A 27,972-nucleotide genomic window follows, 5' to 3' on the forward strand; every position below is an offset into this window, starting at 1 on the left:
ATGTGTAGTGCATTCTAACCACATTCAAAACACCAACACCTTCTACATGGACAATGGACAATGTCAGTAGCTAGCAAAATATATTCAGATAGAAAATACCACTGATAATGAATCACAACCAGAAAACATTAATACAAAAAAAAATTATAATACAAAATAAAAAAATAATTATAAATAAATATGGCATAGAGATGCCATTGTCTTTTAAAAGGTAAACGCTTATTTTAATAAAATTAAACTGTTTTCGTAATATGCACATATGGATATTAACACTCAGGGGATTAACGGTGTTGCTTGTGTGGATGAATGGCTCTCATTCTCTCTGGACTGAGGGAACCTACATAGAGACTTAACATAACATTCATAACCCTACATACTGCAGTACATTAGCATTTCATAAATACATGGGGAAAAACATTCATGATATGCTTACATACTGCTTATGAACGTGTTATGAAGTCATTATAAGTCCTAAGAGGTACCCTTCAAGTGCCAACATATCAACTCCACAGCTCTGGTTGGCCATGATGACAACAGAGTCCAGTCACAAATGAAAATGTAAAGACATGACTTAACATGAAAACAACAGAGTCAAGAGCCCTTGACATCAATTAGAAAGTTCTCACATCATAAAAATAGTCCATGACATCCATATAAGCGGTAAGCCTTACTTCATTGCAATGGGTTTAGTTTTCTTTGCACGTCTCGACTTTATATGTCGCTACACACGAGATGATCCTCCTCATGTTAGGAGGAACAAGGAAATGCTGTATCCATGTTGGCACGTGTCCATGATGATTTTGACACGCAGTCATTTTCCCTCAGTTTATCACCAGCAAACACAGTACAATAAACAATGTACATTAAGGATCTGTTTCGCTGACCCAGATTTGGCCTACTCCTTGACTAAATTACAATTTAATAAAGATTACTGATCATTTGGTTTCATGGACATTATTAAGTTATTCTCAGACTATTATTTAAAAAATCCCCGTCAAAGTCCAGGAGTATGTAATTCAAGGTTAACTGATGTTTATGAAATCCTACTTTTTGCTCTTGATTAACTAAACCAGAATTGGGCCTACTCCGGGATTCTTTTAATCTGGGTTTGAGAAACGAATCCTAAGAGTATTTTCAAATGGACAAGGAAAGGAAATCGCAATCAAATGTAAGGCTTTTGTCTATGTGATGAGGAGGCAGAAGCACAATCAGCACACAGAAACACATACAGTATGCTCACACACACACCTCCACCCTCGTCCTACCCATACACATACAGTATGCTCACACGCACAAACTCCACCCTTATTCGCACCCATACAAACAGTATGCTCGCTCGTATGCACACAACTCCACCCTCATTCCCACCCATACACAAACACAGCCGACCAGACTCACTCAGCCCAGAATATCCAGGTAGACAGGCGAGGCCTTGGACAGATTCTGGAGCAGGCTGTGGATCTCTTTGATGTTCAGTCTCATGTAGGGTTCTCTCTGCCAGCAGCCCAGCATCAGGTCGTACACCTCCTTTGGACAAGAACGCGGCCGCTGCAGCACGCGCCCCTGGGTGATACACTCAATCACCTTTAGGGGGAGCACCACGGGTCACTTCCACTGCACAGTACTTTTTCAATTTAATTCAAATGAAATGTATTTATCCCCACAGGGGCAATCAAGGAAGCCACTGCTCATATGATAACAGCATCTAAACAAATGTGAGGTTCACCATGGTGATATGTTTTTTAGACTGGTTTATTTAATAGATTGCTGGGAAATGTACAGTACTTTATTTATTTTATTTTTATTTAATCTTTATTTAACTAGGCAAGTCAGTTAAGAACAAATTCTTATATACAATGACGGCCTACCCTGGTCAAAGCCTAACAACGCTGGGCCAATTGTGCGCCGCCCTGTGTACCAGTCCAAAGTTTCAACACACCTATTAATTCAAGGGTTTTTCTTTATTTTTACTATTTTCTACATTGTAGAATAATAGTGAATATATCAACATTATGAAATAACACATGTAGTAACCAATAAAGTGCTAAACAAATCAAAATAGATTTTATATTTTAGAGTTTTCAAAGTAGCCACCTTTTGCCTTGATGACAGCTTTGCACAATCTTGGCATTCTCTCAACCAGATTCAAGAGGAATGCTTTTCCAACAGTCTTGAAGGAGTTCCCACATATGCTGAGCATTTGTTAGCTGCTTTTCCTTCACTCTGCGGTCCAATTCATCCCAAACCATCTCAATTGGGTTGAGGTCAGGTGATTGTGGAGGCCAGGTCATTTGATGCAGCACTCCACCACTCTCCTTCTTGGTGAAATAGCCCTTACACAGCCTGGAGGTGTGTTTTGGGTCATTGTCCTGTTGAAAAACAAATCATAGTCCCACTAGACGCAAACCAGATGGGATGGCGTATCGCTGCAGAATGCTGTGGTAGCCATGTTGGTTAAGTGTGCCTTGAATTCTAAATAAATCACTGACAGTGTCACCAGCAAAGCACACCCATACCATCACACCTCCTCCTCCATGCTTCACGGTGGGAAATACACAGGCGCAGATCTGTTCACCTACTCTGCGTCTCACAAAGACACGGTGGTTGGAACAAAAAAAATCTCAAATTCAGACCAAAGGACAGATTTACAACGGTCTAATGTCCATTGGTCGTGTTTCTTGGCCCAAGCAAGTCTTCTCATTATTGGTGTCATTTAGTAGTGGTTTCTTTGAAGCAATTTGACCATGAAGGCCTGATTCACGCAGTCTTCTCTGAACAGTTGATGTTGAGATGTGTCTGTTACTTGAACTCTGTGAAGCATTTATTTGGATTGCAATTTCAGAGGCCATTACCTAATTAACTTATCCTCTGCAGCAGAGGTGACTCTGGGTCTTCCTTTCCTGTGGCGGTCCTCATAAGCCAGTTTCATCATAGCGCTTGATGGTTTTTGAGACTGCACTTGAAGAAACGTTCAAAGTTCTTGAAATGTTCCGGATTGACTGACCTTCATGTCTTAAAGTAATGATGGACTGTCATTTCTCTTTGCTTATTTGAGCTGTTCTTGCCATAATATGGACTTGGTCTTCTATCAAATAGGGCTATCTTCTGTATACCACCCCTACCTTGTCACAACACAACTGAATGGCTCAAACGCATAAGGAAAGAACTTCCACAAACTAACTTTTAACAAGGCACACCTGTTAATTGAAATGCATTCCAGGTGACTACCTAATGAAGCTGGTTGAGAGAATGCCAAGAGCGTGCAAAGCTGTCATTAAGGCAAAGGGTGGCTACTTTGAAGAATCTCAAATATAAAATATTTTGATCTGTTTAACAATTTTTGGGTTACTACATGATTCCATAAATGTTATTTTAGAGTTTTGATGTCTTCACTATTATTCTACAATGTAGAACATAGTAAAAATAAAGACAAACCCTGGAATGAGTAGGTGTGTCCAAACTTTTGACTGGTACTGTATATTCATGATACATTTCAAATCTATGTGGACAATACGAATGTGACCTACTGTAACTAGGATTAGAAAAAGAGACAACAGCAGAGTGATGTATTTGGAGATAAATCTCATCATTGGAGGTCAGGTGCTATGGTTTGGGACCTGTGTTTTGGGCTATCATGTCACATGACCTCAATTTGAACCTTTATTTTAAGTATTTTCCAAAAATTACACCACAAATTAAAGCAATTGTCTGAGGATGGTGCCGGACGATCTGACATAAAAATAAAAGGGGACAGTTTGTTGAAAAAAAATTACATAAGAGTTTAAAATCCAGGTCATGTAACATGACTGTCCAAAACACAAGGCCCTAACTATGCTACCAGTGTAGTCAATCTACTTTAGGAAAGTTTTGAGCTTCTGTCTCTGACCGTGTCGTCTCAGAACCCAGAACCAAATCCCACTGAGTGCTGCTGTCCGTCATAAGAGACTACTGACCTCATTGTTGGAGAGCTGGTACCAGGGCTGCTTCCCATAGGTAAAGATCTCCCAGAGGACCACGCCCAGACTCCAGACATCGCTCTCCGTGGTGAACCGCCGGTACATGATGCTCTCAGGAGGCATCCACCGGATGGGCAGCATGGTGTGACCCCCCACCTGGAAACAAACAAAGGATCCATCAGGAACCATCCAGGAAAACCACAGTGAAGGTCAAATGAAGGAGATGAAGGTTGGAACAAACTATAGTGAAGAAAATAAGCTACCCCCCCCCCCCGAAAAGGGGATAAATGGATAGGTGTTGAGTCACTTTGCTCCACAAGTAGCTAAAAGGACTATGTCAGTCAGGTCAGTAACCTACCTACACGATAAGGCCTTTGGTTAACATGACATGTACACAAATGTATATTGTGTGTGGGCCTAGAGTTCTCGTGGAATGCAATGTCATGATGTGATATATATAAAAAAAAAAATGTATTTAAACCCAACTTGCACAATACATTTTTTGCCTGTAATAGTATTAACAATCTTCTGCCATGGCTAATATTGACATCACAATTGTCGGTTTACAATAACTGGCTAATTATTCCATGTGTTGAGCCAAGTGCTGTTCAGCTGCATTCTTGGTCTTCCTATCTGTGTATTAGTGAGTGGCCCTATTCATATGCTGCTATCTGATTGGGGGATGCTGGGTCTCAGTTACATTCATCTGTTTTGTATTGATTGTCCCCAGAGTGTGCCAGTCAGCAGCAGAGAGTACTGTTGTCTACATAGACCCTAGGTCTGTGGCTGACTGGGAGACAGAACATGTCTGGAACTAACAAATCATATTACTGGCTTAAGATTACTATAGCGTTGTCTATAATATTATTTTTTATTATACATTTTTTTTGTTACTTTTACCCATTTTTCTCCACAATTTCGTGGTATCCAATTGATAGTTACAGTCGTGTCTCATCGCTGCAACTCCAGTACGGACTCGGGAGAGGCGAAGGTCGAGAGCCGTGCGTCCTCTGAACCACAACCCAACCAAGCCGCACTGCTTCTTGACTCAATGCCCACTTAACCCGGTAGCCAGCCGCACCAATGTGTCGGAGGAAACATGTGTTCGCTCCCAGCTGCGTTTTTTGGTCCGCTTCCTCATCACCCGACGACGATCGTTACAGAACACCCCACCAAACCAGGACCAAGCAGCGGGAGGATAAGGAGCGCGAGAGATGGGCTCGCGAGGGTAAGGAGTTCTGGACCTGGGAGGAGATCATGTCGGGGAAAGGACCCTGGCGGAAGGATTCCCAGGTCGAGGTGGTAATGCCAGCCGGTGGACGGAGTCGCAGGCGGCGGTCGAGGAGGCCCGGAAGACACCCCACATATTTTTTGGGGGGGGGGCTAATGGGGTGGTCCGGAAGGGCAGAGGAAGAGCCCAGACCACTGCTCTCGTGGGGGATGACGGCGGAGGAGGAGACAAAGATGAGGCGGTTGATTGAGGACCTGCTGAGGGAAGATCTGGAGGAGGAGCCATGGGATGCGGAGTTGCGCGCTGTGTCGCCAGTGCGCCCGGTGGACATGCCCAGCACATGCCGTGCTAGGATGGGCATCCAGCCAGGACGAGTGGCTAAACCGGCTCCACGCTTCAGTTCACCAGTGCGTGTTCACAGTCCTGTCTGGCCCGTTCCTGTTCCCCGCACCAAGCCCACGGTGCGTGTCCCCAGTCCGGCCCGGCCCGTTCCTGCTCCCAGCACCAAGCCAGTGGTGCGTGTTCCCAGTCCTGTCCGGCCCGTTCCTGTTCCCCGCACCAAGCCCACGGTGCGTGTTCACAGTCCTGTCCGGCCCGTCCCTGCTCCCCGCACCAAGTCAGTGGTGCGTGTCCCCAGTCCGGCCCGGCCCGTTCCTGCTCCCCGCACCAAGCCAGTGGTGCGTGTTCCCAGTCCGGCCCGGTCCGTCCCTGCTCCCCGCACCAAGTCAGTGGTGCGTGTCCCCAGTCCGGCCCGGCCCGTTCCTGCTCCCCGCACCAGGTCAGTGGTGCGTGTCCCCAGTCCTGTCCGGCCCATCCCTGTTCCCCGCACCAAGCCCACGGTGCGTGTCCACAGTCCTGTCCGGCCCGTCCCTGCTCCCCGCACCAAGCCCACGGTGCGTGTCCACAGACCTGTCCGGCCCGTCCCTGCTCCCCGCACCAAGTCAGTGGTGCGTGTCCCCAGTCCGGCCCGGCCCGTGCCTGCTCTCCGCACCAAGCCAGTGGTGCGTGTTCCCAGTCCGGCCCGGCCCGTTCCTGCTGCCCGCACCAAACCAGTGGTGCGTGTTCCCAGTCCGGCACGGCCCGTGTCCAGTCCACCGGTGCCCAATCCTGTTCCGGTCGACGGCTCCGCTCCAGAGCCTGAGCATGCCGCTCCACAGTGGTCCAGCCCGGGCCAGAGGGGTAGGGCTAAGGTGGAGGCGGAGGAAAGAACACGCCCGGGGCCAGAGCCTCCACCGAGGGTGAGGCGCCCACCCGGGTCCCCCCCCCCCCTAATAGACTTAAGTTTGGTGCGCCGGGAGTACGCACCGTTGGGGGGGGGGGGGGGTACTGTCACGCCCTGACCAGGTGAACTCGGGTATTTTGGGTCAGGGTGTGTCATGTTGGGTATTTTTCCTTGGTTTGTTTTCTATGTTTGCGTTATAGCCTTGTGTTAGCTCTATGTGGTTTATTTCTATGTTGGGTTCTGTCGATTCCCAATCAGAGACAGCTGTCGCTAGTTGTCTCTGATTGGGATCACATTTAAGTTCCTTTTTCCCCCACGCTGTTTGTGGGGTGTTGCCTCTTTGTGTTTGAGCAGTTAACGTATCGGCATTTTCTTGATTTTGTGTACGCGTTTATTTCAGTGTAAAAGAATAAACATGTGTTCGCTCCCAGCTGCGTTTTGGTCTGCTTCCTCGTCACCCGACGACGATCGTTACAGTAGACTAGATAGTAACAGCTAGCCTGGTCACCCAATCGGTTTGTGCTTTAACTAGCCAATCCCAGTGCAGCATTACAACAACAATAAAGTTGGGTAAAGCAGAAACAGATTGGGCTAGCCGCTATGGTAGATTATTTTTCCTCACATTATCTGAAATGGGTTAGATACTGGAGAGGAGTTTCCATGAAATCTTGGTATTTTAAGAACAGTAAAAAAAACGGACTTGCTTTAAAACAGTGTAGTAGAATTCACGGCTAAATTTGCGTCGCAATTGTTGACGAAAAGTCAACCATGAACTCCTTGCTCAGGGAAAAAACTACCAGTGCAATTTGCACTGTTGCCCCCTATAACCATGGAAACAGCATGTATATGCAGATTATAGAATTTGCATTTAAATGGCATTAAAAATAGATCAAATATTTTTTGTTAAAATAACTATTGCTGTAACTGCATGGCTGTTACAAACCAAAACCAGAACAAAATTTAAATTATACATTTGAGAGTATTCCTGTCCTGCTGTTGTATGTATGTATGTATGTATGTATGTATGTATGTATGTATGTATGTATGTATGTATGTATGTATGTATGTATGTATGTATCTCACTCTGTAGTAGTCGGTGCTGTACACGTCCCTGGACATGCCAAAGTCCCCAATCTTGACCAGCAGGTTCTCTCCCACCAGACAGTTGCGTGTGGCCAGGTCTCTGTGGACAAAGTGCTGGGAGGCCAGGTAGACCATGCCTGCAGCGATCTGCTGGGCGATGTGCAGCATCTGGGACTGGGTCAGCTCCACCATCATGCTGTGCTGCCCATCAGCCATCAGCACCATGTCAGGACCATGGGACCTGCACCACAACATAGGTGGGTCAGACACAATGCAAACTATAGTTACCTACAGCTGACTACAGCGAAGGATAAGTGCAAACTCATACGCTTGCATTGCAATGCAGTTATCCAGTTTTAATTCAAATACAGTATCACCATCAAACTAACATGCAGTACCAGTCAAACGTTTGGACACACCTACTCATTCAAGGATTTTTCTTTATTTTTACTATTTTCTACATTGTAAAATAACAGTGAAGACATGAACGTATGAAATAACACATATGGAATCATGAAGTAACCAAAAAAAGTGTTAAACAAATGGTATACAGAACATAGCCCTATTTGGTCAAATAAAAATTTCAAGAACTTTGAAAGTTTATTTAAGTGCAGTCGCAAAAACCATCAAGAGCTATGATGAAATTGGCTCTCATGAGGACCGCCACGGGAAAGAAAGACCCAGAATTACCTCTGCTGCAGAGGACAAGTTCATTACAGTTACTAGCCTCAGAAATGTCAGCCCAAATAAATGCTTCAGAGTTCAAGTAACAGACACATCTCAACATCAACTATTCAGAGGTGACTGCATGAATCAGGCCTTCGTGGTTGTATTGCTGCAAAGAAACTACTACTAAACTGCTACAGAGCTATATCTATCCTACCCTGCCTTTCTAAGGTCTTCGAAAGCCAAGTTAACAAACAGATCACCGACCATTTCGAATCCCACCTTACCTTCTCCGCTATGCAATCTGGTTTCCGAGCTGGTCATGGGTGCACCTCAGCCACGCTCAAGGTCCTAACTGTCATGACGTGGCCCTCTTTTTTTATATAGCAAGCACCAACTCTCTCTCTCTCTCTCTCTCTCTCACCACCTCTCTCTTCCCCCTACACCCAGGCTCTGTTATCTCAGGTCGTAAATTCCTGGAGGAGACCCCCCCCCCCCCCCCCCCGGCCATGCAGTATAGAGAGAGGGTTCACAGTAGAACAAAGGAACTTCTACCTCACAGAACTTGAGAACTGAACAATATCCATGTTTTGGAGAATGTGTAAACTGTCGTGGAGAATCCAGCTACGACCGGTCCATTTTGTCTAATGTTTGTGACCTCATGAGAGGCAATACAGCCACATTACCATAACTCTGTTTATACAAGAGTTTCTGTTATGACATTTGCATCTAATTATTGTATAAAATGAATGAGTAAAGATGAAACTTTGTGAAATTATGTAATGTGATTTTAAACTGTTTAATGAAAGAGAATCCAATTCCCTTTAAAATTTAACTAAGTCATTGGCCCGCCCCATGAGCACAGACATTGATCTGGCGTCATGGGACAGCCCTCTTCTGCTGTTCCGAATATAAACCCCACCTGGAGAAGACCACTTCAGACCAAGCGTACCTCGATTACCGAGAGGGCTAAGGTTTGAGTAGAGACCATGCATTCCTCAGTTGTTGAATTCCTAACCAAACCACGAGGGGCATTGGCTACACTGGTGGAAATGGTTCAATTCTGAGACTATCGATACCGACAGAATAAGAGCAAATATTCGATACTAATTACTAGTCTGCAGCTAGAATTTATGTTGACTGAATGTGAAGACCGACAACCGCCGAAATATCTATTCTATAAGATTTCTGAATGGGACTCTGAAGTATCCATCCTAACCACGAAAGACTCCAGGGACGCAAAGAGAAGTTCAGATGAACTTTCCAACAGAAAGACGGACGATTCCTACAGAGATCATGATGACACACTGAGCGTAAATAGATATATTGATTGCAATTATTCCCGAATGAGTGAGCATTCATGTGCAAAGGCTTAGCATTTCAATTATTATAATTATCAACTGTGTAGTGTCTCTTGTCTTTCCCGGCCTTCTCAGTCCACACCCACTTCCCTTATCATTTCCTTGTAACCATATATATTATTGTTTGTTATACATTTCTGTTATTATTTAGTTAGTTAGTAAATAAATGATTAAGACAATTGATGTATGGATGATTCATATTGAAGGCTGGGTTCGTGCAGATAACCAACAACTTACGACCTTTGGAATGAGACTAACATGAGGTAAAGAATAATTCATTAATTAGAAGACTAATTGATCAGATATTAAAATATCTGAAAAGTTATATTAGGAAAATTCTAACTTTGTAATCTGAAGATTGTCCTTGGTGCCCCGACTTCCTAGTTAATCACATTTACACGATTAGTTAAACCACGTAATAATAATTACAGAGAATTGATTTGATAAAATAACAGTCTTCACTTTAATGATGCCAAAGACATGACATATACGATATCACAACCGGCATTGATAAGAGACTGTGCAGCTGTATTCATCGACCTGGCCAAGGCTTTCGACTCTGTCAATCACCACATTCTTATCGGCAGACTCAACAGCCTTGGTTTCTCAAATGACTGCCTCGCCTGGTTCACCATTTACTTCTCAGACATAGATCAGTGTGCCAAATCGGAGGGCCTGTTGTCCGGACCTCTGGCAGTCTATGGGTGTGCCACAGGGTTCAATCCTCGGGCCGACTCTTTTCTCTGTATACATCAATGATGTCGCTCTTGCTGCTGGTGATGTCATTTACAAAATAGCCTCCAACACTCTACTCAGCAAATTGTATGCAGTCTATCACAGTGCTATCTGTTTTGTCACCAAAGCCCCATATACTACTCACCACTACGACCTGTATGCTCTCGTTGGCTGGCCCTTTCTTCATATTCGTCGCCAAACCCACTGGCTTCAGGTCATCTATAAGTCTTTGCTAGGTAAAGCCCCGCCTTATCTCAGCTCACTGGTCACCATAGCAGCACCCATCTGTAGCGCGTGCTCCACCAGGTATATTTCACTGGTCACCCCCAAAGCCAATTCCTCCTTCAGCCGCCTTTCCTTCCAGTTCTCTGCTGCCAATTACTGGAATGAACTGCAAAAAAGGAGACTCATATCTCCCTCACTAGCTTTAAGCACCAGCTGTCAGAGCAGCTCACAGATCACTGTGCCTGTACATAACCCATCTGTAAATAGACCATCCAACTACCTCATCCTCATACTGTTATTTATTTTATTTATTTTGCTCCTTTGCACCCCAGTATCTCTACTTGCACACTCATCTTCTGCACATCTATCAGTGTTTAATTGCGATATTGTAATTATTTCGCCACTATGGCCTATTTATTGCCTTACCTCCCTTATGCTACCTCATTTGCACACACTGTATATAGACTTTTTTCTATTGTATTATTGACTGTATGTTTGTTTATTCCATGTGTAACTCTGTGTTGTTGTTTGTGTCGCACTGCTTTGCTTTATCTTGGCCAGGTCGCAGTTGTAAATGAGAACTTGTTATCAACTAGCCTACCTGGTTAAATAAAGGTGAAATAATATATTTTTTTTAAATAAATAAAGGACACCAATAATAAGAAGAGACTTGCTTGGGCCAAGAAACACAAGCAATGGTCATTAGACCGTTGGAAATCTGTCCTTTGGTCTGATGATTCCAAATTTGAGATTTTTGGATCCAACCACTGTGACTTTGTGAGATGCGAGTATGTGAACGGATGATCTCCACATGTGTAGTTCCCACCATGAAGCATGGAGGAGGATGTGTGATGGTGCTTTGCTGGTGACACTGTCAATGATTTATTTTGAATTCAAGGAACACTTAACCAGCATGGCTACCACAGCATTCTGCAGCGATACGCCATCCCATCTGGTTTGCTCTTAGTGGGACTATGATTAGTTTTTCAACAGGACAATGACCCAAAACACACCTCCAGGCTGTGTAAGGGCTATTTCACCAAGAAGGAGAGTGGTGGAGTGCTGCATCAGATGACCTGGCCTCCACAATCACTTGACCTCAACCCAATTGAGATGGTTTGGGATGAGTTGGACTGCAGAGTGACGGAAAAGCAGCCAACAAGTGCTCAGCATATGTAGGAAAAGCATTCCAGGTGGAGCTGGTTGAGAGAATGCCAAGAGTGGGCAAAACTGTCATCAAGCCAAAGGGTGGCTACTTTGAAGAATCTCAAATATATTTTGATTTGTTTAACACTTTTTTGGTTACTACATGATTCCGTATGTGTTATTTAATAGTTTTGATGTCTTCACCATTATTCTACAATGTAGAATATAGTCCAAATAAACAAAAACCCTTGAATGACTAGGTGTGTCCAAACTTTTGACTGGTACACTTTGTGCCAAAATTCCACGTCTTATTTCTTTCTATTCAATACAGACACAGGAAGAATGGACAAAGGTAGACATCGGGACACAGGACGGTACCGGAGGAACTTGTTGAGGTCGCCGTGCTTCATGTACTCGAACACCATGATGAGCGGGTCGCTGTCCACACACACGCCGTAGAAGGTGACGATGTGCTCGTGCTGCAGGTTGGTCAGTAACTCCGCCTCCCGGTGGAAGTCAGCACGGCCGCTCTCGCTGGCCTCTTTCAACGTCTGAGGAGGAAAGGGATGTGCGTGCATGGGTACGCATGCACACATAATTATCATAATTGAATGCTGGGATTGTTGAATTTTTCAAAGTCTCCTTCCTACAAAGTTCAATTAAATCCAAAGAGATATTAGTTTGTGGTGCTATTATCCAAAACCATTCACAATGAAAAGCACAAACCGCAATTTTTTATATCAAAGCCAGAACAAAAAGACCCATTGTTTCATTATTTAACCTTTGTAAAGTGTATGTTGATAGTTTGAAATAACTGCGTGGATGGCCGTACTTTACCTTGACAGCCACCAGGATCTTGTCCTGATCTGGGGTCAGGTTGTAGCACTCAGCCAGAAACACCTTCCCAAAGGCCCCCTCTCCCAGCTCACGCTTCAGCACAATGTTGTGTCTCTTGATGTGCTGGACAACTGGGATGTAAAGAGAGACACAGTTAGGCTATGAAAAAAGGATGTTTTGTCACATACACCGGATAGGTGCAGTGAAATGTTTTGTTTTACAGGGTAAGCCATAGTATTTCGGCTCCCCTGGAGCAAATAAGGGTTAAGTGCCTTGCTCAAGGGCACATTGAAATATTTTTCTTTGTGTCGGCTCGGTTACTGGCCCAATGCTCTAGGCTACCTGCCGCCCAAGGCCCATACAAGGCCCATTACTAAGGGTGAACTGACCAGGAAAACCTCTGGGCCCTAGTTATAATTAGTCAGGTCAAGAGGTCAGGAAAACCTCCTGGCCCTACTCATTACATACACTGAAGCTATATCAACAGCCCTAGTCTACTGCTGTATAGAGGATATCCACAGTCGAAAATAGAATGATGTACTGTTCACTTGTCAGACCAGTTTGGTAGCCATTATGGTAGGCGTTATGGTAGCCATTAACAGAACTACATTTCTCACAGGTCAACAAGTGCAAAAGTCAGATGTGTTTGTCTGGGTTTACCAAAGCTATCTATGGTCAGAATGTATGTCCAGTGATAGCAGGGGAGGCTCATAATAATGGCTGGAATGGAGTCAATGGAATGGTATCACGTGGTTGATGCCATTCCATTGACTCCATTCCAGCCATTATTATGAGCCGTCCTCCCCTCAGCAGCCTCCACTGAGTGATAGCCTCTCTACCGTACAGTCTGATACTACAGCATTAACTGCAGGTCACACGGCAAGAGGTCAACCAAAGTCATCACCACGGTAACATCAGACAGGAAGTGGATGGAGAAGACAGTCCAGTCGCAGTGTCCCTGTCATGGATTTATCAGAAAAAGACTAGGTTACACCACCGGCAGACCTTGGCGCCACGGTAACTCACATGTGTCTGATTTCAGCATGCTGCCAGATTGGCGGAAATACTGCGGGTTCTCGATGACAGGGATCTTTGTCATTCCAATGATCACCGCATCGTGGCTCATCTCCGAGGACGACGGGGTGTTGTTGCCGTTGGAGACGTGATGAAGAGGACTGGCGGAGTCATCGTCGTTACTGATGACCGAGGAGGAGGAGCCTGAGGAGGAGGCAGAGGAGCCCAGTGGGAGGAAATATAATTATGACAGGAGTGAGAGGTCTTTTTCATGTTTAACTTCTGTATGTTGTTATGTGGCAAAACTTAAGCTGGAATGTGGTGGGACTAAATATACTGCAGAAATGTGCACAATGTTCATTGTCATTTAAATGGGAATCCAACTGAGTCCCGCAAGTCTTAATACAGGTCTGGAAAACGACTCAACTGAGATTAAAGACAAAAGCTTACCCTTCATCCCAAACTTAGAGTTTCTTCCATATTTCAGAATGATCACCATCAGAACACATACAATTAATGCCACACCAGCGATTCCCACCACTACGTACACCTGGGAAAACACCATTCAACAACATAAAATACCTGCCAATATCAGTGCACTACATTATAGTACTGTATATAAATAACCATGCATGACAAATGATGGCGTGTATGTTAACTTACTGCCACACTGTCGTCTATTGGGGGTAGTGGTGAGTCTGAGAGAAAAAGACAAGTCATATTTAATACAGAATGAAAACAGAATTAAGCATACAAACATTTACATTGAAGTACATAATCTAATCTAATTTCCTCTCAAACGCTGAAAATACTGTCTGGTTGGGATATGTACAGTATTAAAGATGTGTTAGCTACGTCATGTAATGTTGACCACAGGATTTCAAAGTTCAAGCACCTACCAGTGGTGTCTAAGGACCAGCATGGTGATGATATCCCACAGCACAGGACGAGCAGTGGACAGAGGACATTGAAATAATGACAAGGCAGGAATCGTCAATCTGTCATTATCCCTAAACTCTTAAACTTAATGTCATGTCAAGAGAAAAACACATACATACATGTCTCTGTAACAGCACATTTTAGAATGATAATTCTTAGCAAAATTGCAACGTCTTAAGAAATACTTACAAGGGTAATATGGCTGTTCTGAAAAAAAGTGAAAAGGGGAGTTGACGTGTTATTCATATACATCCGTTAATATACTATGCTATACAGAAAACAGTATATTCTCAGAAAAAGAGTGCCATGTAGAACCATTTGTCCCCGTAGGAGACTTCAGTTCATATAGAACCATTTGTCCCCATAGGAGACTTCAGTTCGTATAGAACCATTTGTCCCCGTAGGAGTCTTCAGGTCATATAGAACCATTTTGGTTCCACATAGAATATCTGGTTCCAAATAAAACCCTTGAAAGGATGCTATTTGTAACCAAAAACGGTTTTATCTGACCTGAAAGGGTTCTATCTGGAAACTTTTTTCAGGTCCTACGGGGACAGATCGTTCTACATAGCACTCTTTTTTTCTGACATATATATCGATTATATAACATCTTATATAGAATTGCAGTAACTATAAATTAAACAGGAGTGAGACCTGAGGGATAGTCGCCCTCGTCTGGCGGGAGCAGGAAGTGGGCGTCAATTACTTTCTGGTCCTCCCCGAACTCGTTCCTGGCCACCAGCGTATACTGCCCGTTGTGGATGTGAGTCGGGTTGGCAAGCTGCAGGCAGCCGTGGTGAACGCTTCCAAGGCTCTTGTGTATCTCAGTCTTGATATACTCTTGTTCGTGGAGCTCCTGGTCCTGGTGGTACCACTGCAGCTTGGGTTTGGGGTTCCCGGTCACACTGAAAGGGATACACCAGTGGTGGAGTCTCAATGGTTCCAGCAGCTCCAGGATAGTAGGGCAAACTGACAGAGACAACAGGAACAGGAAAGGAAGAATAGTCACAGGATACTGGGAGTGGGTGCTAGACACGAGGAAGGAGGTCTGGAGGAGTGCAGTGGGAGGGAGGTTATGGTAAGGCATTGAGGGCAACCAGGAGGAGAAGAATATAGCAAGGTGACAGGAAGGCATGTAGAGTCAATCAGATTGTTGAGGGATAGTGGACAGTACCGTAATTTCCGGACTATAAGCCGCAACTTTTTTCCCAGGCTTTGAACCTCGCGGCTTAAACAATGACGCTGCTAATATATGGATTTTTCCGGCATTCTGTGACGTGCTCAGTTTTTTGGCGGCATGAAGCTTTCATTAGACCAATGAAATTGCCGAACGGGTTAAGGTCAAACAACTTTTTAATTTACTGTTTAAATTAGATCGAGCGCTCTCACACTTCCCATCATTCTGATTACGGTAGTCATTTTGTCACCCTCATCATGGCAAAGACACGGAGAAATGCATATGATGCAGCTTTCAAGTTGAAGGCGATTGATCTGGCTGTTGGAAAAGGAAATAGAGCTGCTGCACGGGAGCTTGGTCTTAATGACTCGATGATAAGACGTTGGAAACAGCAGCGTGAGGAATTGACTCAGTGCAAAAAGACAACTAAAGCTTACTGCAAATTTTTTATTTTTTGTTACAAGCCGTGTTTCGTTAAAGCCTATTTACTTTTGTTACAAGCCGTGTTTCGTTAAAGCCTGTGTAAAGTTCATTTGTTTCAATGTACCGGTAGGCACCTGCGGCTTATAGACATGTGCGGCTTATTTATGTTCAAAATAATAAAAGTAAAAAAATTCAGTGGGTGCGGCTTATATTCAGGTGCGCTTAATAGTCCGGAAATTACGGTACTAAAGGAGAAGTGAGAAACATTATTTTCAGTAAGGACAGAGTCACCAGAGGAAGTCTTTCAGAATGTAGACAAATATAAGGATGCTATAGATACAGGAATAAACACTGTAGAATCATCCGTGAAAATTACATTTTACATTTTGCAACCACAGTGCCAGAATAAAATGTAAATAAAAAAGGCACATGTACTCAACACAACAGAACACGTCCTTACAGAGGATGTTGAGTTGGAGGTAAGCCTCGGTTTGGCCGACTACGTTCTCCACATTGCAAGTGATCACTCTGCCGTTGTCCGAAGGCGAGAGACCTGACAGTGTCAGATTGCTTTCCAGCTCCAAGACATTGACCTGTAAATACATTTATCATTATTAGAGCAACAATTAGTGTTATTATTAATAGTTACATATAATACATGGTAGATACAGTTAATAACATATCATTGTGATCATAGTGAAAAATCTGGAGTTAAAATCTTAAATGCTGTAAGTTCTAAAACACCTTATAAAAGTATGGAATAATGTACTGTTACTATTATAATACAATTAGATATTGCTTTTCATAATATATGTATTGAAATGTAAAAACTTGTGACAAGTTTCATGTAAAATAATGAATAAAATGTAGTGTTATGTGGTTCAGTTACATATAAAGCCAGGAGTCATTCCATGCCAACATGGCCTCATCATCCTAGCTCTAGTAATAGTCAGAGGATTGTGCCTTCATAATATACCAAAACAAAGAACATCATCTCACCTCATAGCTGGTGAAGAGGGTGTCCAAATTCCACGAGATCTCAGGGGCAGGAGACCCTGTTGCACTACACACTGCTGTGACATCACTTCCCTCCGTCTTTGTGACGATAGAGGGACTGACCTCCACTGCGGGAGCCTCTGTGAGACAAACGTAAATATAACTTTTAACGTTGTTTTACTGTACAAATCAAATCAAATTGTATTAGTCACATGCCTGAATACAACAGGTGTTGAACAGGTTTCACCTTACAGTGAAATGCTTACTTACAAGCCCCAAACCAATGCAGTTTTAAAAAATACAGATAAGAATAAGAAATAAAAGTAACAAGTAATTAAAGAGCAGCAGTGAAATAACAATAGCAAGACTATATACAGGTGGGTACCGATACAGAGTCAATGTGCAGGGGCACCGGTTATTTAAGGTAGTATGTACATATAGGTAGAGTTATTAAAGTGACTATACATAGATGACAACAGAAAGTAGCAGTGGTGTAAAGAGGGGGTGGGGGGGCACTGCAAATAGTCTGGGTAGCATTTGACTAGATGTTCAGGAGTCTTATGGCCTGGGGGTAGAAGCTGTTTAGAAGCCTCTTGAACCTAGACTTGGCGCTCCGGTACCGCTTGCCATGTGGCAGCAGAGAGAACAGTCTATGACTAGGGTGGCTGTAGTCTTTGACAATTTTTTGGGCCTTCCTGACAGCGCCTGGTATAAAGGTCCTGGATGGCAGGAAGCTTGGCCCCAGTGATGTACTGGGCCGTACGCACTACCCTCTGTAGTGCCTTGCGGTCGGAGGCGAGCAGTTGCCATACCAGGCAGTGATGCAACCAGTCAGGATGCTCTCGATGGTGCAGCTGTAGAACCTTTTGAGGATCTGAGGACCCATGCCAAATCTTTTTAGTCTCCTGAGGGGAAAGAGGTTTCGTCATGTCCTCTTCACGACTGTCTTGGTGTGCTTGGACCATGTTAGTTTGTTGTCGATGTGGACACCAAGGAACTTGAAGCTTTCAACCTGCTCCACTACAGCCCCGTCGATGAGAATGGGGGCATGCTCGGTCCTCTTTTTCCTGTAGTCCACAATCTCCTTTGTCTTGATCACGTTGAGGGAGAGGTTGTTGTCCTGGCACCACACGGCCAAGTCTCTGACCTCTTCCCTATAGGCTGTCTCGTCATTGTTGGTGATCAGGCCTACCACTGTTGTGTCATAGGCAAATTGAATGATGGTGTTGGAGTCGTGCCAGGCCGTGCAGTCATGTGTAAACAGGGAGTACAGGAGGGGACTGAGCACGCACCCCTGAGGGGCCCCTGTGTTTAGGATCAGTGTGGCGTATGGGTTGCTACCTACCCTTACCACTTGGGGGCGGCCCGTCAGGAAGTCCAGGATTCAGATGCAGAGGGAGGTGTTTAGTCCCAGGGTCCTTAGCTTATTGATGAGCTTTGAGGGCACTATGGTGTTGAACGCTGAGCTGTAGTCAATGAATAGCATTCTCACGTAGGTATTCCTTTTGTCCAGGTGGGAAAGGGCAGTGTGGAGTGCAATAGAGATTGCATCATCTGTGGATCTGTTGGGGCGGTATGCAATTCGGAGTGGGTCTAGGGTTTTCGGGATGATGGTGTTGATGTGAGCCATGACCAGCTTTTAAAGGCACTTCATGGCTACAGACGTGAGTGCTACAGATCGGTAGTCATTTAGGCTGGTTACCTTAGTCTTCTTGAGCACAGGGACTATGGTGGTCTGCTTAAAACATGTTGGTATTACAGACTCGGCCAGGGAGAGGTTGAAAATGTCAGTGAAGACACTTGCCAGTTGGTCAGCGCATGCTCGCAGTACACATCCTAGTAATCCGCCTGGCACTGCGGCCTTGTGAATGTTGACCTGTTTAAAGGTCTTACTCACATCGGCTGCGGAGAGCGTGATCACACAGTCTTCCGGAACAGCTGGTGCTCTCATGCATGTTTCAGTGTTATTTGCCTCGCATTAGTCACTGGTGCTTCCTGCTTTAATTTTTGCTTGTAAGTAGGAATCAGGAGGATATAATTATGGTCAGATTTGCCAAGTCTCTCTCTCTCTCTCTCTCTCTCTCTCTCTCTCTCTCTCTCATTACCACAATCAGGGAGAATGAATCTGGAGATGGACCTCCTCACTCCAAGGTCATCTATGCATTCCAGCTCTTGACTCTCTGAACTGTCAATGTCCTCTTGCAGCCTCAGTTTGATCCACATGTTCTCACATACACACTCCAGAGGGTTACCAGACAGGAGAGGACTAGAGGGGAAAAAAACTGAGCATTAACACACACACACAGTATGCTATAGTTTTATCTATAACACAAGTCCCATAACGTAGTAAATAGAGATAGGTACTTACAAAGATGTCATGTTTAAGTTTATGAATGTCCTCCAGGACAGTGTTGACAAGTTATTGTCTCTCAGATTCCTACAAGTCAAAGTAATACATCATAAAGGTTACAATGAAGCAACTCATGTAGGTCAGACATAAATAATATAATCAATGTATATAACCAGTGTGTCGTTACAACAAAACAGTATGTGATGCTGGAACGCTTGCTCTATTTGCTCTATCACCTTTCAAATGTTGCACCTTGTACAGTTTAACTATGCATTGAAAAAAGTATGGTTTCGATAGATGAGTCCAGCCATTATCTTTGCAGTGTGCGGACAGGATTACTTCCTCTCTTACGCCTCTCCTACTGATTAGAATCCTTCCCTTGTGTGGCAGTAACATAGATATTGGAATACTAGAATGGACTTGAACCTTCTTATGATGGGATAAAGGTCAGACAATTTGGTCAGGGAGTTGGTCAACCGTGGTTTGCCAGTGATTTGATAAGATGTTGTGTAAGGGGTTGTAACCAAAACTATTTTCCAATCGTTTCGTTCTGAACAGAACCATTCTTTTTTTTGTTCCATTCCACTGTTCCAGTGGGGTGGGAGGCTTGAAGTGCTGGGCATCTTGTTATGACATGCATTATCTGAATTTAGGGCCACTGTATTATACCTACGAAGGAGTGGCTTCTTTAGAGGAACATTGAATGTCTTTGAACCTCTGAGAGTTGGACCAGTGCTAGCTAGCTAGCAAACATGTTTGTGTGTGCAGAGCGGCACCAGAATTAAAAACAAGTCGTACCTTTTTGTAGTTAATAAATCCAATGTGAAATGTGACTACTATAGTATACGTAACTAGCACTGAAAAGGTTAATCCATTCTTCTCCAATTAAAAATCCCTCTATAATTTCTTAATCACGCTTGTAACGTCATCAGTAGGCTACAGTAGCCTATACTTCAGAGGGAGAGGGGCACATTGCCTACACACACATATAGGCAAAGATTTACAGCTGGCAGGCAGACACTGGAATAAGTTTATGTGTGATGGAGTGAGGGCTTTGGCATAGGCGCCTTGTTGCATTATTAGTGGGACTGAAAAAAAAAATGCCTGGAACATAAAATAAAGTTATTAACTGGTTCCCGTGCTTTTCAAATGATGGTTCTGGAACAGTATACAGCACTTTCGTTCCCTTTTCTGATTCTGTTCCTTCCTTTATTTTCAGGTTTTTGCTTCTGTTCCCTGAACCGGTTCCAACCCCTGTATAAAATAATGAATTTGAAGAATTTATCCATACTGTAGCTAGCTAGCCAGATAATTTTAGAGGAATTAAAAAGGATACATATATTTAACCAGGCAAGTCAGTTAAAAACAAATTCTTCTTTACAATGACGGCCTACCCCGGGCAAACCCGGAAAACGCTGGGCAAATTGTGCGCCGCCCTATGGGACTCCCAATCACGCCCGGATGTGATACAGCCTGGATTCGAGCCAATGACTGTAGTGATGCCTCTTGCACTGAGATGCAGTGCCTTAGACTGCTGCACCACTCGGGAGCCCAATGATTCCATACATTTTAAAGAATTAACTGCCAATACGCCAACATTCCAATCAAACAATGCAGTCATACACGGGCTGAAATCTGTTGATGATAGGATTTAGACAAGTTGTAAATGCAACAAGTACTGTTATTGCATCATATAATAGCACTCAGCTTTCCAAGAAAACACATTTTTAGAGGCTATCTATACAGAAAATTGGTATATAACCCATATAAACTGCATTTATAATTATATTACACTTTTAGGTTGACAATAATTCTATTCCACCATTTCTTATTTATCACGTCTTACTTTTATTTTCCTTTCCTGCATAAATAAAATCAGGATTATGCCTCTACTGCCATTCATTCCAAATAGACTGGTTTGGATTTCTCCCTGACCAATATGGCTGCCATTTTCACCCTATTCTGGAACGTTTTTGGTTTTATGACATAGCTCCTCTAGTAATTTAATAGGATCTCTATTGGCAGTGATCACACTGCTCAATTAAACACAATGTTCCTCACTGTTTGCTGAGCATGTTGTCCTGTTACCCAGCCATGAGCCTTACCATTTGACTATACATCATCATGCCAATCCATGCAGATTTGGACCAGAATTACCACACAACTAGAAGTCATGACTTCAGTGTGAGGTAAATAGTAAAAATCTACTTCCCTATAATATGAACTTGGCTTAATTGTTTTTGACTGACTTGTAGCCCCTAGATTTGCTCTTTGAGAGTACATTAACTAAATCTGTGAGGAGAAGGATGAGAAGAAAAACACCAAACAGAGGATCAATCAAAGACTGCAGTACATACAGATATTGAAGTCTTGTATTGTTGAAAAAGGCTTCTGATGAGATAGAAGTCAGTCCCGTATTTGTCACCGTTCTGGTTCAGAGGGGGAGATTTAGAAAGAGAGAACTTTTTTAAAGTCACGGTTACATATTAACACACTTCAACATAACCTTATCTACAGTTGTGGCCAAAAGGTTTTGAGAATGACACAAATATTAATTTTCACAAAGTCTGCTGCCTCCATTTGTATGATGGCAATTTGCATATACTCCAGAATGTTATGAAGAGTGATCAGATGAATTGCAATTAATTGCAAAGTCCCTCTTTGCCATGCAAATGAACTGAATCCCCCAAAAACATTTCCACTGCATTTCAGCCCTGCCACAAAAGGACCAGCTGACATCATGTCAGTGATTCTCTCGTTAACACAGGTGTGAGTGTTGACGAGGACAAGGCTGGAGATCACTCTGTCATGCTGATTGAATTCGAATAACAGACTGGAAGCTTCAAAAAGAGGGTGGTCCTTGGAATCATTGTTCTTCCTATGTCAGCCATGGTTACCTGCAAGGAAACAGGTGCCGTCATCATTGCTTTGCACAAAAAGGGCTTCACAGGCAAGGATATTGCTGCCAGTAAGATTGCACCTGAATCAACCATTTATCGGATCATCAAGAACTTCAAGGAGAGCGGTTCAATTGTTGTGAGGAAGGCTTCAGGGTGCCCAAGAAAGTCCAGCAAGCGCCAGGACCGTCTCCTAAAGTTGATTCAGCTGCGGGATCGGGGCACCACCAGTACAGAGCTTGCTCAGGAATGGCAGCAGGCAGGTGTGAGTGCATCTGCACACACAGTGAGGCGAAGACTTTTGGAGGATGGCCTGGTGTCAAGAAGGGCAGCAAAGAAGCCACTTCTCTCCAGGAAAAACATCAGGGACAGACTGATATTCTGCAAAAGGTACAGGGATTGGACTGCTGAGGACTGGGGTAAAGTAATTTTTTCTGATGAATCCCCTTTACGATTGTTTGGGGCATCAGAAAAAAAGCTTGTCCAGAGAAGACAAGGTGAGCGCTACCATCAGTCCTGTGTCATGCCAACAGTAAAGCATCCTGAGACCATTCATGAGTGGTGTTGCTTCTCAGCCAAGAGAGTGGGCTCACTCACAATTTTGCCTAAGAACACAGCCATGAATAAAGAATGGTACCAACACATCCTCCGAGAGCAACTTCTCCCAACCATCCAGGAACAGTTTGGTGACGAACAATGCCTTTTCCAGCATGATGGAGCACCTTGCCATAAGGCAAAAGTGATAACTAAGTAGCTCGGGGAACAAAACATTGATATTTTGGGTCCATGGCCAGGAAACTCCCCAGACCTTAATCCCATTGAGAACTTGTGGTCAATCCTCAAGACGCAGGTGCACAAACAAAACCCCACAAATTCTGACAAACTCCAAGCATTGATTATGCAAGAATGGGCTGCCATCTGTCAGGATGTGGCCCAGAAGTTAATTGACAGCATGCCAGGGCGGATTGCAGAGGTCTTGAAAAAGAAGGGTCAACACTGCAAATACTGTCTCTTTGCATCAACTTCATGTAATTGTCAATAAAAGCCTTTGACACTTATGAAATGCTTGTAATTATACTTCAGCATTCCATAGTAAAATCTGACAAAAATATCTAAAGACACTGAAGCAGCAAACTTTGTGGAAATTAATATTTGTGTCATTCTGAAAACTTTTGGCCATGACTGTATACATATTCCATAACATGCTACAATAGTCTGGGTAATGACCTTAACATTTGAGTAGTACTAATACTTACAGATTTCTGAGATTCGAGTAGTACTTCAAGCTGTTATCATTGATGTCAAATAGTCGATTTTGATTTGCAATGTATCTGTAAAATGTAAATACAACATTTACAAATTATTATAATTACAAATAAAGTACATTCATGTTCTTGTCCCTAAATTAGTATTTTAAATAACACTCCCTTTCAAAATTCTTCATAAAGAAACACCAGCACACTGACATTCTTGTATGGTCCACAATGTATCGCAAACCAACATGTTGGTCAATAGACCTTCACCAAGGTTTAAAAAGTACTTCTCAAGCCATTTTTAGGCATTTAGTGTCTGATGATATACAGGGACAATAGATGGATAGTATTTTCAAACATATGGAAATATCTGAGTATTTGGCCATCATGCCCATGTTGGGCAGTTATACAGGATTCTGAACTGTTTTGATAGTGGTAGAAACTGGTGTCTCTTCAGACACTCCTCCAAATACTTTATCTACTGACTAGAACAGCTAAGATGATAGATACATCTTTATGCTAGAGTACACAACTCCTGGATGTGTGATGGTTGTTTAGAATTAACAAAATGTTAAATATTCAATATTTAATGAAAATGCCTTGTATGCCAAGGTGACATGCCAGTAGACCATCATCAATGAAGGTTTACCTTTGATTAAAGTAAGGAAGGTGGACAGGGTCTCGGACAAAACAGTTAAATACAACACCACCCTGTCTAGATGTTTGGCACCTGCACGCTGGTGGTGATAGTTTGCTCACCATCTGGATTTGTTTAGGAGCCATGTACGTGACAGGCACACTAATCTACAGTACTCTACACTAGACTACATCTTACTCTGAGAATGATCAGAGCATGAATATACATGTATTGTTTAGACATATTGTACTGAAATGTGATAAATCTAATCTAAATCTATATGCTGCAATAACAAGCCTGATACAATTCACTATCACCAACAACTTTCAGTGGTAAGGCCTATAGACTCTCTTCTCTACACAGACCTCAACCCGTGCACCTCTGGCAATTCAAAAATTGTGGCCTAAGCCTAATAAATGGCAAGAAAACTGTCTTATACACATACCACTGTGACCTTGAGCTACATACACTGCCAAGTATTCAGACCCCTTGACATTTTTCCTCGTCAATCTACACAATACCCCATAATGAAAACGCAAAAACAGGTTTTTACAAATGTTTCTTAAGTTATCAAAAATAAAAAACTGAAATATCACAATTACTTAAGTATTCAGATCATTTACTCAGTACTTTGTTGAAGCACTGTTGGCAGCGATTACAGCCTTGAGTCTTCTTGGGTATGACGCTACAAGCTTGGCACATCTGTATTTGAGGAGTTTCTCCCATTCTTCTCGGCAGATCCTCTCAAGCTCTGTCAGGTTGGATGGGGAGCGCCGCTGCACAGCTATTTTCAGGTCTCTCCAGAGATGTTCGATCGGGTTCAATGCCGGGCTCTGGCTGGGCCACTCAAGGACATTCAGAGACTTGTCTCGAAGCCCGTCCTGCGTTGTCTTGGCTGTGTGCATTGGGTCGTTGTCCTGTTGGAAGGTGAATCTTTGCCCCAGTCTGAGGTCCTGAGCACTCTGGAGCAGGTTTTCATCAAGGGTCTCTCTGTACTTTGCTCTGTTTATCTTTCCTTCGATCCTGACTAATCTCCCAGTTCCTGCCGCTGAAAAACATCCCACAGCATGATGCTGCCACCACCATGCTTCACGTAGGGATGGTGCCAGGTTTCCTCCAGATGTGACGCTTGGCATTCAGGCCAAAGAGTTCAATCTTGGTTTCATCAGAGCTGAGAATCTTGTTTCTCATGGCCTGAAAGTCTTTAGGTGCCTTTTGGCAAACTCCAAGCGGGCTGTCATGTGCCTTTTACTGATGAGTGGCTTCCGTCTGGCCACTCTACCATAAAGGCCTGATTGGTGGAGTGCTCCAGAGATGGTTGACCTTCTGGAAGGTTCTTCCATCTCCACAGAGGAACTCTAGAGCTCTGTCAGAGTGACCATTGGGTTCTTGTTCACCTCCCTGACCAAGGCCCTTCTCCCCGATTGCTCAGTTTGGCCGGACAGCCAGCTCTAGGAAGAGTCTTGGTGGTTCCAAATTTTTTCCATTTGAGAATGATGAGGCCACTGTTCTTGGGGACCTTCAATGCTGCAGACATTGTTTGGTACCCTTCCCCAGATCTGTGCCTTGACACAGTCCTGTCTCGTCGCTCTGCGGACAATTCCTTCGACCTCATGGCTTGGTTTTTGCTCTGACATGCACTGTCAACTGTGGGACCTTATATAGACAGGTGTGTGCCTTTCCAAATCATGTCCAATCAATTGCATTTACTACAGGTGGGCTCCAATCAAGTTGTACAAACATCTCAAGGATGATCAATGGAAACAGGATGCACCTGAGCTCAATTTCGAGTCTCATAGCAAAGGGTCTGAATACTTATAAGGTATTTCTTTCTATTTTAATTTTTAATAAATAAACATTTCTAAAAACCTGTTTTTGCTTTGTCATTATGGGGTATTGTGTGTAGATTGCTGAGGAAAAACATGTATTTAATTCATTTTCAAATAAGGCTGTAATGTAACAAAATGGGGGAAAAGTCAAGGGGTCTGAATACTTTCTGAAGGCACTGTATCTGTTTGATATTGGCAAGAACCTCTCCATAGTCCATTGCTACGTTGGGTATTTTGTTAGGGCAACATAGATTCGAGTCCATAATATTATCTGACATGTTTCCGTCGTGTTTTTTTTCGTGCTTCCCAGTCCCTGTATTTTGGGGCCACGGCAGACATCGGGCCATAATCCTCCATAATATAATTTCCACTATCACTGCATGAGCCTGATTTCTAGAGGAAGATGCCTTAATACTATCACTGCATGGCCCTGATTTCTAGAGGAAGATGCCTTAATACTATCACTGCACGGGCCTGATTTCTAGAGGAAGATGCCTTCATACTATCACTGCATGGCCCTGATTTCTAGAGGAAAATACCGAATTCAAATATTCCAAACAGCGCGCACCCACACCACCCGACACGCAAGCTCACACACACAGTCGCACACAATCAGTCACAAGCACAAAACTCTCCTTAGCATGATAATTATCCCACACTATTATCTTTGCTTGTTGTTGCTTGTTGTCTCCATACAAAACTGAGAAACATGAGAGTTTAACAGCCTGCATTGTAGTCTATGGCATAGTAGACGCCCCTTTTGTATGTATTTGTTTTAGCAATCTGACATTGGTGTGCTTAAAAACGTTCCTTTATACAATTGTGCAGTTCATTGTAGGCTTTACCATGTCTACAATGGTGTAGCTATTCATTTTACTTACATATCGGTGATGTTGATGTCCATTTCTATGTCATCTAACGTAAGGATAGGGAAATCCTCGATCCCTGGGTCAGGATCGATACAAACAAGCCTTGAGATGCTGCAAGTGCAGGATGCAGGGCAAGCAGAGCTAAATCTCCACAACCCCATCAACACGATAAAGATTCCCGAGCGAGCCATGCCATTTCCCCCTACGTTGGAGCCCATCGCAGGTCCAACGATATCCCACAGTACGGTAGGCTATTGATCAAATCTGGATATTATGAATCCCCCCGCCCCCCCACCCCCCACCCCCACCCCTATCGCCAAATTAATCAGTTTGGCACCACGAATGAGACTACAGTTGATCACGAATGCGCAATCCCTGTCTCCGCAGAATTGGTATCAAACTACTGCATATCGATGCCGTGAAGCAAGGTGTCAAGTGCTCCGTCCTGGTGCTGCCTCTCCCGTCTCTTTCTTAGGGGCCGAGCGACTGTCTCTGCATGGTCAAACGTTGTGCTCCCGATGTTTTGAGGAGCAAACCGTTGTCGTGGTGATTCTTCTTCATATGTAGTACTGATGGAGATCGAAATAAGAGAGACAGCACGGTGGAGTCAGAATGCGTGGCGATGTAGCGACACAGCCTGTTCTCATAGACTAGACGTAACATGGTGAACGTAAATCCGGGACACTCGAATAAATATGATATGTTATGTTTGGTGTGGTTAAATAAGACATTTACTTAACCTGTTGGGGCTAGGGGGCAGTATTTGCATGGCCGGATAAAAAACGTACCCGATTTAATCTGGTTACTACTCCTGCCCAGTAACTAGAATATGCATATAATTAGTAGATTTGGATAGAAAACACTCTAAAGTTTCTAAAACTGTTTGAATGGTGTCTGAGTATAACAGAACTCATATGGCAGGCCAAAACCTGAGAAGATTCCATGCAGGAAGTGGAAATCTGATTTGTGGAATCACCTTCAACACTTTGCCTATGAAACACACCGTGAGTTAGGATTCATTGAGCACTTCCTACGGCTTCCACTAGATGTCAACAGCCTTTACAAAGTGGTTTGAGTCTTCTCCGGTAAAAACTGACCGAACGAGAGGCCTGGAAAGTTGGTCATA

General features: G+C 43.6%; 1 protein-coding gene across 1 annotated transcript; it reads right to left on the bottom strand.

Annotated features, from left to right (window-relative positions):
• Positions 1-167: 167 nt before the first annotated feature.
• Positions 168-27,128, bottom strand: LOC106568346 (BDNF/NT-3 growth factors receptor). The gene is made up of 16 exons (XM_082960515.1): positions 26,859-27,128; positions 23,515-23,589; positions 21,719-21,790; positions 19,380-19,448; positions 19,117-19,277; positions 17,015-17,151; positions 16,476-16,608; positions 15,070-15,384; positions 14,140-14,174; positions 13,927-14,026; positions 13,489-13,680; positions 12,463-12,593; positions 12,004-12,176; positions 7,493-7,733; positions 3,954-4,112; positions 168-1,584 (listed from the first exon to the last, which is right to left on the bottom strand). The coding sequence occupies exons 1-16, from the start codon at positions 27,062-27,064 to the stop codon at positions 1,399-1,401; spliced, it is 2,385 nt and encodes a 794-aa protein (XP_082816641.1). The 5' UTR covers positions 27,065-27,128; the 3' UTR covers positions 168-1,398.
• Positions 27,129-27,972: the final 844 nt, after the last annotated feature.

This window comes from Salmo salar, chromosome 13 (genome assembly GCF_965601325.2).
Source record: "Salmo salar chromosome 13, fSalSal1, whole genome shotgun sequence".
NCBI classification, from domain to species: Eukaryota; Metazoa; Chordata; class Actinopteri; order Salmoniformes; family Salmonidae; genus Salmo; species Salmo salar.